This window comes from Salvelinus sp. IW2-2015, linkage group LG27 (assembly GCF_002910315.2).
Source record: "Salvelinus sp. IW2-2015 linkage group LG27, ASM291031v2, whole genome shotgun sequence".
NCBI classification, from domain to species: Eukaryota; Metazoa; Chordata; class Actinopteri; order Salmoniformes; family Salmonidae; genus Salvelinus; species Salvelinus sp. IW2-2015.
In genome coordinates, this window is record NC_036867.1 from 38,095,546 (window position 1) to 38,103,997 (window position 8,452).

Here is an 8,452-nt window from a genome sequence, read left to right on the forward strand (position 1 = left end):
GTGTAGATTGATCAGGATAATTATTATATATATATTTTTTAAATAAGGCTGCAATGTAACAAAATGTGGAAAAAGTAGAGAGGTCTGAATACTTTCCGAATGCATTGTAGGCCTGCTCATCGTCATCTTATATTCAGTGACAGTCATTCTATTTGAAAGTTATTTTTCAGAAAGACAAGAATGTCCACATTCTCTGCTAAGAGGGCAGCTCCGTTATCTGGAAGTGTTTCCCCTAGGATTTCTTCTAGTAGAGGGAGAGTAGGAGATTGGAGACCATAGATCTTATTTACAGCTACAAAAAGTGCAGTGTAGGTACTAGGTAGCTAGAACAAGGTTCTATTTTTTTTAACATTTTAATCAGAGCATAGAACAATGTCAGTGTAACCGTAGATACAAATGTAGTGAAAGACAGAACAGAAAATGTAACTTGTATTGTGCATCAATAAAAAGCATGACTATATACACCATATGCACATGAACACTGAGCTACACAACTATTTAGACACACTAACAACCTACGAGAGAACAAAACCCCAAAAACAGTAACAGAACAGAGAGGAGTTGCACGAGAGAGAGGGCTCATATACAGAATATATCTCAGAAAAGGAGTGCTGATCTAGGATCAGGTCCCCCCCTGTCCATATAATCTTGTTCACTATGATCTAAAAGGCCAAGCTGATCTTAGATCAGCACCACCTACTATTCTGAGATGCTTTATGAATACATGCTGATAGAGATTGTAGGGACAGTGACTGGAATGCTGGCCAGGGCTATGTATACAGTCGTGAGAATCTTGTGGACAATTCTATATTTTTCCCCCCTCTTTCCCAATCACAACACTGTCCATTCCATTAGTCCTGTTGTTGTAGTTGTGACTGCTGGAAGTAGTCACAGAACAATTTTCTGACCTCCTCACCCTGGAGGTGGTCTGAAGTTCCAGGGGGAGAGGGGGCGCGGGCCATAGTGTGACCAGGCTGGGGGTTCTCACCCTTGGTCACCTCACCATGCCATTCCCCCCGGAACAAATCTCCATGGGCCTCACACACGTTATGCAGGATGCAGCAGGCCAGGATCATGGTGGGTACCACGTCTAGGCTGCAGTCGTTCCTCTTGCTCAGGCATTGCCAGCGCGCCCGCAGGCGAAGAAGCGCCGTTGCCGCCCCACGCCACGCCCGCACAAATCGCTACAGCAGGAGACAAAGTAACCAGGTTAAACGTTGATAAACTTTTCTTTTTTTTTWWAATTATTTACTGCAGCAAAACTCTGGGTCTACTACAGTCTAATGTGTAAATTTAGCTCACAACTGTGTAAAACGTCTGAAATGTTCACTGAAATTGGGATTTTTTTTAAACACGTTACTACTTTGAGTTTAATCCATGAGTGATTCTGTTTTGCGTTGTTGAAAATAAAACCTGCCTGGTTGAAGGCCCTCCGGGCCTCCGCGAGCCCTCCTTCCTCCTCCACATCATCCTCCTCCTTCTTCTTGGAATAGGCCTTCATCAGCCAGGGCTGGAGGGGGTACCCTGGCTCCCCCAACAACACATATCTGGACAAGATAATGTGCTCTCAGTCAATTTAGCTGGTAGGACACAGGTCACCAGAGGGATAACAATAATAATTGTAGCACTGGACTAGTACTTTGGTCATACTTATACAAGTAACAATGATAGCACTATCTAAAAAGGGAAATAATAATAATATCAATGATACCTCAGGGGCTTTCCCATGAAGCTCGGGGGTGGGTCAGGTGACAGCACGCCCTCAGAGGCCGACGCCCAAAGTGCTGAGTTCTGCAAGATGGCTGTCGGCTCAGTGCTGCCAGGGAAACCAGCACAGACGTCCCAGAACTGACCCAGCCCATTCACAGCCACCTAACAGACAGATAGGAGTGTTACTACCTCACAGACAGGCAGATGAATGTTACTATCTCACAGACAGACAGGCAGTCATACACAACCATATACTGTAAAACTTCAATTAAATGCCGAGTCTCAAATAGCCACCTGTTCCTTTCAATAGCCGGGCATCGACACACATTTCAGCAAATGTGTGTCTAAATGAATTGTTATCGGCACACGCTCTCCATGGTGCTGAACCGCAAAATCGGGGGTTTATGATAGGCAGTCTAGTCTTTGCAAGTCTGATCTGCGAAGGATGTTATTCTAATGTTTATCTTGGTCATACTGGTCAAAATAAACAACGTCTTTTCAACATTTTATTGAGCAAAAATAGACGCTTGGCTCAAATAGAAGCCTGTCTCTAATAAAAGCTGGCTGTGTTCAGCGATTGAAGCAAATAAAAGCCTGGGCTATTTAATGCAGCAGAGGTCCTGTCCTACCTGGGAGACCACAGAGAGCCACCCGTCTGGGTTGGCGTAGTTGGCCACGTTAGCGGACGGCGTGAGGATGGCAGTGTGGAGGGTTGCCACGGCACCCACGCAATGAGGGAAGCCCCAGCGAGATAGGAAGTGATGTGCAGAGTCTTCCACTTCCTGTACGCTGGGCGAGCATAGGTAGACGGGCCGGAGTAGTGTGACGATGGCGTGACACACGTCCCTCACACACTTACACACCGTGGAGCTGCCCACGCCAAACAGCCCACTGATGGTGCGGTACTCAATGTTGGACGCCAGCCGCCACAGGGCAACCGCCACACGCTTCTCCAGCGGAAGCGCCCGGCGGAAGTGGGTGTCCTGGCGAGCCAGGCGGGGTTTCAGCTTGCCACAAAGGAAGAAGAAGGTCTCCCGGCTCATGCGGAACTTCTCCAGCCAATCAGAGGGCTGGAACTCAGTCATCACTACCCGCTCCCACCAATCAGTGCACTCCGTGCTGGTCCAGGGTCGGGTACGGATGTCACAGCTGCAGTGCAAGTCTCGAGCTGTCAGCATCTGGAGAGAGAAAGAGGGAGAGACAGAGAGGGGGGGGGGTCTTTGTTTTCACCAGTGATACAAATCAGTATTATAAACCGAGTGGTTTAAGCCCTGAATGCTTATTGGCCGAAAGCCGTGGTATATCAAACCCTATGCCACGGGTATGACAAAACATTTATTTGTACTGTTCTAATTACGTTGGTAACCAGTTTATAATAGCAATAAGGCACCTTGGTGGTTTGTGGTATATTGCCAATATGCCACGGCTAAGGGCTGTATCCAGGCACTACGCGTTGAGTTGTGCTTAAGAACAGCCCTTAGCCGTGGTATATTGGCCACAGTGGTGACCTGTCATTCAGGGCAGGTGGGGCCCGTTTTGAGCCCCACCTGTTTAGCAAAAAAATGTATATATACACACACACACACACATATATATATCCAGTTGCAGGGGGAGGTGTTTAGTCCCAGAGTCCTTAGCTTAGTTATGAGCTTTGTGGACACTGTGGTGTTGCGCGCTGAGCTGTAGTCGATAAACAGCATTCTCACATACAGTGCCGTGAAAAAGTATTTGCCCCCTTCCTTATTTCTTATATTTTTGCACATTTGTCACACTTAAATGTTTCAGATTATCAACAAAAAAAAATTATATTACACCAAGATAACACAAGTAAACACAAACTGCAGTTAGCTTTTTTCCCTTAATAAATAAAAGTATCAGTTATCCGAACCTTCATGGCCCTATGTGAAAAAGTAATTTCCCCCCCTTGTTAAATCATGAATTTACTGTGGTTAATCCCAGAGTTCAATTTCACTAGCCACACCCAGGCCTGATTACTGAAAGACCTGTTGAATCAAGAAATCACTTAAATAGAACCTGTCTGACAAAGTGAAGTAGGCCAAAAGATCTCAAAAAGCAAGACATCATGCCACGATCCAAAGAAATTCAGGAACAGATGAGAAACAAAGTAATTGACATCTATCAGTCTGGAAAGGGTTACACAGCCATTTCTAAAGCTTTGGGACTCCAGRGAACCACGGTGAGCGCCATTATCCACAAATTGAGAAAATTTGGAACAATGGTGAACCTTCCCAGGAGTGGCCGGCCTACCAAAATTACCCCAAGAGCGCAGCGACGACTCATCCAAGAGGTCACAAAAGAARCCACAACAACATCTAAAGAACTGCAGGCCTCACTTGCCTCAGTTAAGGTCAGTGTTCATGACTCAACCATAAGAAAGACACTGGGCAAAAATGGCATCCATGGCAGAGTTCCAAGGCGAAAACCACTGCTGACCAAAAAGAACATAAAAGCTCGTTTCACTTTTGGCAAAAAACATCTTGATGATCCCCAAGACTTTTGGGGAAATATTCTGTGGACTGACGGGACAAAAGTTAAACTTTTTGGAAGGTGTGCGTCCCGTTACATCTGGCGTAAAAGTAACTCAGCATTTCAGAAAAAGAACATCATACCAACAGTCAAATATGGTGGTGATGGTCTGGGGCTGCTTTGCTGCTTCAAGACCTGMACGACTTGCTGTGATTGATGGAACCATGAATTCTGCTCTCTACCAAAAAATCCTGAAGGAGAATGTTCGGCCATCAGTTCGTGACCTCAAGCTGAAGCGCACTTGGGTTCTGCAGCAGGACAATGATCCAAAACACACCAGCAAGTCCGCCTCTGAATGGCTTAAAAAAACAAAATGAAGGTTTTGGAGTGGCCTAGTCAAAGTCCGGACTTGAATCCGCTTGAGATGCTGMGGCGTGACCTTAAAAAGGCTGTTCATGCTCGAAAACCCTCCAATGTGGCTGAATTAAAACAATTCTGCAAAGAAGAGTGGGACAAAATTCCTCCACAGCGATGTGAGACTCATTGCCAGTTATCGCAAACGCTTGATTGCAGTTGTTGGTGCTGAGGGTGGCACAACCAGTTATTAGGTTTAGGGGGCAATTACTTTTTCACATAGGGCCATGAAGGTTCAGATAGCTTTTTTCCCTTAATTAATATAATCATCACTTAAAAACTGCATTTTGTGTTTACGTGGGTTATCTTTGWGTAATATTAAAATTTGTTTGATGATCTGAAACATTTAAGTGTGACATATGTGCAAAAAAAATAAGAAATCAGGAAGGGGGCAAATACTTTTTCACAGCACTGTATATAACAATAAAAAAATGTTTTTTTAAATGGAATGAGTAGGTGTGTCCAAACTTTTGACTGTGTACACACACACACACACACACACACACAGTACCAGTCAAAGGTTTGGACACACCTACTCATTCCAGTTTATTTTTATTTTATTGTTACTATTTTCTACATTGTAGAAAATCAAAACTATGAAGTAACACATATGGAATCATGTAGTCACCAAAAGTGTTAAACAAATCAAAATATATTTTATATTGAAGATTCTTCAAAGCACACTTAACCAGCATGGCTACCACAGCATTCTGCAGCGATACGCCATCCCATCTGGTTTGCGCTTAGTGGGACTATCATTTGTTTTGACCCAAAACACACCTCCAGGCTGTGTAAGGGCTATTTGACCAAGGAGAGTGATGGAGTGCTGCATCAGATGACCTGGCCTCTACAATCAACCGACCTCAACCCAATTGAGATGGTTTGGGATGAGTTGGACCGCAGAGTGAAGGAAAAGCAGCCAACAAGTGCTCAACATATGTGGGAACTCCTTCAAGACTGTTGGAAAAGCATTCCTTGAATAATATCAAATATATAATATTTGTTTAAAACTTTTTGGGTTACTACACGATTCCATATGTGTTATTTTGATGTCTTCACTAGTATTCTACAATGTAGAAAATAGTAAAAATAAAGAAAAACCCTTTAARCAGTAGGTTTTTATTTTTTGGGGATCTCTTTTAGTCCCCATTTGGACTAATCTTCCAAGAGTCCTTAAACATTAAAATACAATTTATAATACAAACACATTTTCACATATAACACACTATTACAAACATACATAATATACTAACATAATGACCCAACAAATACTCAATCTAAAAAATATAGAATCTTCATCTACTAAAGTCCCACAACATTTCTATGTATTATATTTAAATAGTTTTAAAATAATGTTTAAATGTATATATTGAAAGGTTTCTAGTTTGCTCAGTTAATTTATTCCATTTCTTTATTGCTCTAAATCGAAATGTTATTTTGCCTATTTCTCTTTTCTGTCTGGATAACGCATAGATGGTGGACAATCTATTCCTAGTATATACTGAATGTCTTTCTCTTACCAACTGAATACTGTTGTGAATAGAACTTGGCCGTTTTAAATTATGTATATTATGAAATAAAATAAGCATGTTTTTTTCAATTATCTTGTCGATTGATGACCAACCAAGAACACTGCGCATGACTGCAACAGAAGAACCTTAAAACAATCCTTGCTGCTTTGTTCTGTGCATTCTGCAGCCTCCTAACTTCACTTGATGATGCATTTCCCCAGACCACAGAACAGTAGTTCACCGGACTCTCAATTAAGGCTTGTGTTATTTGCTGAAGAATTTTTCCTGMTAAATATTTAGCTATCCTTCTGATAATGCAAGCTGTTTTAATATTTATTTTTTACATAGATTAGTTATTTGAGACGACCGTGATAAGCAGTTGTCTAGCTGCACTRCCAATAGTTTGGTTTCTGCCACTTCTTCAATTTGTACTCCTCCCATATTTAATTGTATCCCATGCTGTTTTGGCCTTTTCCTAGTTGAACAGACCAACATAAATTTGTTTTTCTTGGTGTTTAAAACAAGTTTGTTTTGGCAAACCCACTCCCTGATATTCTCCAAATCTCCTTGTAAAGCTTGCTGTACCTGTTGAACCGATTGTCTTGCTGCATAAATTGTAGTATCATCTGAAAATATAGTAGCTTGAGTTTCAACTAAGGTTGGTATATATTAAATAAAGAAGTGGCCCAAGGCAGCTGCCCTGCGGTATTCCACAGTTTAACACACGAGGGGAAGAAAATGAACCATTGATATAGGTGGATTGTTTCCTGTCAGTTAGATATGACTGTACCCAATTCAATGCTACCTCCTTAAAACCATAATGCATTAATTWTGTCAAAATTATTTCATGATCCACTAAATCAAATGTTGCACTGAAATCTAAAAATAGTACACCCACAAACTTGCCATTATCCATAGCATTGAGCCATTGGTCAGTCATGTCAACCAGTGGTAGTGGAATGGTTTTTGCGATAAGCATGCTGATTGGCTGTAATCAGATCATTCTTTTCCATGTACTCCCACATTTGTCTACTCACAATACCCTCCGATATCTTACTGAGTAGGGAGTAGACTAATTGGTCGACTATTGGCAGGAGTAATGGGTTCTTTGCAGTCTTTCGGAATAGGAGTAGGTGTGTCCAAACTTTTGACTGGTACTGTATATGTATATCTTTTTTTGTTGTTGCATGTTATTTCGGCATTAATACATGTCACATATCAGTTTGCAAACAATGTATATATAAAAAAATATTTTATTGAGTTAATAAAGCCGCATACCAACATGGTTTTTGCTTTCTTGAGTAAGGCAGCTCCAAAATGAAGGTGTTTCAGTCTAGCTCAGTGCATTCTGTGGTGGTGGGGCAGCCAGCGGAAAATACGGAGCGTAGGGGTTGGTAATGTTCTCTAGTTGCGCCGTGATTGGCTCATTGTTCTGTCACTCATGGGGACACTACGTCGCCGCAAAATCTACAGGGAGAACTCGAAAATTCAAGCCCGTTGGGTGCTGCCATAGATTTACATTAGAAGTTTCCATCCAATGAGGATCAAGGTCATTGGCCACAGATAAAATGATGTCAAATCACGTTATACCTACAATAGCTTTGATTGGACTGATCATGTCAACATCATACTTTAAGAATCTTAGCTAGCAAGCTAGACAAGCAGTCATCTTCATGAATCAAGTCGACAAATTATATATAAAACTTAGCGGTGCTCATCGGCCATTGGACATAAACATTACACAACAAGTTGGAAATCGCAAATTCAACAATGAGTGGTTTGGAAGCAATCAGTGGTTAACTACAAGCTTTTCAAAGCAGTCACAAGCCTGCTATTCAGTGGAGAGGATGTGTGGTTCAAGTCTGGGGTTAAGGGTCTCTTTTCCAAGCTAAAAAGGATAAACATTCACTCACAACACACCATGGGCCAGAAAAGGTTGAATACATTGGCCATGCTGTCATTCCAGCATGACTCCTGCTGCGTTCAAAACAACTAGAAACTCAGAACTGGGAAATCTCAGACTTCAGTGAGTTCAAGACAACTGGGAACTCTGGGGGGGAAAAAAAATAAAAAACAAAATACCGTTTTTATATAAGTATTCAGAACCTTTGTTATGAGACAACAAATTTTGCTCAGGTGCAACCCTGTTTCCATTGATCATCCTTGAGATGTTTCTACAACTTGATTGGGTCGATTGGACCATGATTTGGAAGGCACACACCTGTCTATATAAAGGTCCCACAGTTGACATTCATGTCAGAGCAAAAACCAAGCCAGAGAATTGTCCGTAGAGCTCCGAGACAGGATTGTGTCGAGGCACAGATCTGGGG

The 8,452-nt window shown here is 42.0% G+C and overlaps 1 protein-coding gene across 2 annotated transcripts in view; it reads right to left on the minus strand.

Moving 5' to 3' along the window:
* Window positions 1-416: 416 nt before the first annotated feature.
* Window positions 417-8,452, minus strand: part of LOC111953712 (uncharacterized) — a 10,922-nt gene continuing 2,886 nt past the window's right edge. For both annotated transcript variants that reach the window (XM_023973155.2, XM_023973154.2), the window contains exons 2-5: window positions 2,340-2,888; window positions 1,712-1,872; window positions 1,418-1,547; window positions 417-1,184 (exon numbers count right to left, since the gene is read on the minus strand). In XM_023973155.2, coding sequence (XP_023828923.1) covers window positions 852-1,184; window positions 1,418-1,547; window positions 1,712-1,872; window positions 2,340-2,888 — 1,173 coding nt within the window. In that variant the 3' untranslated portion in view covers window positions 417-851. The remainder of the gene's footprint in view (window positions 1,185-1,417; window positions 1,548-1,711; window positions 1,873-2,339; window positions 2,889-8,452) is intronic.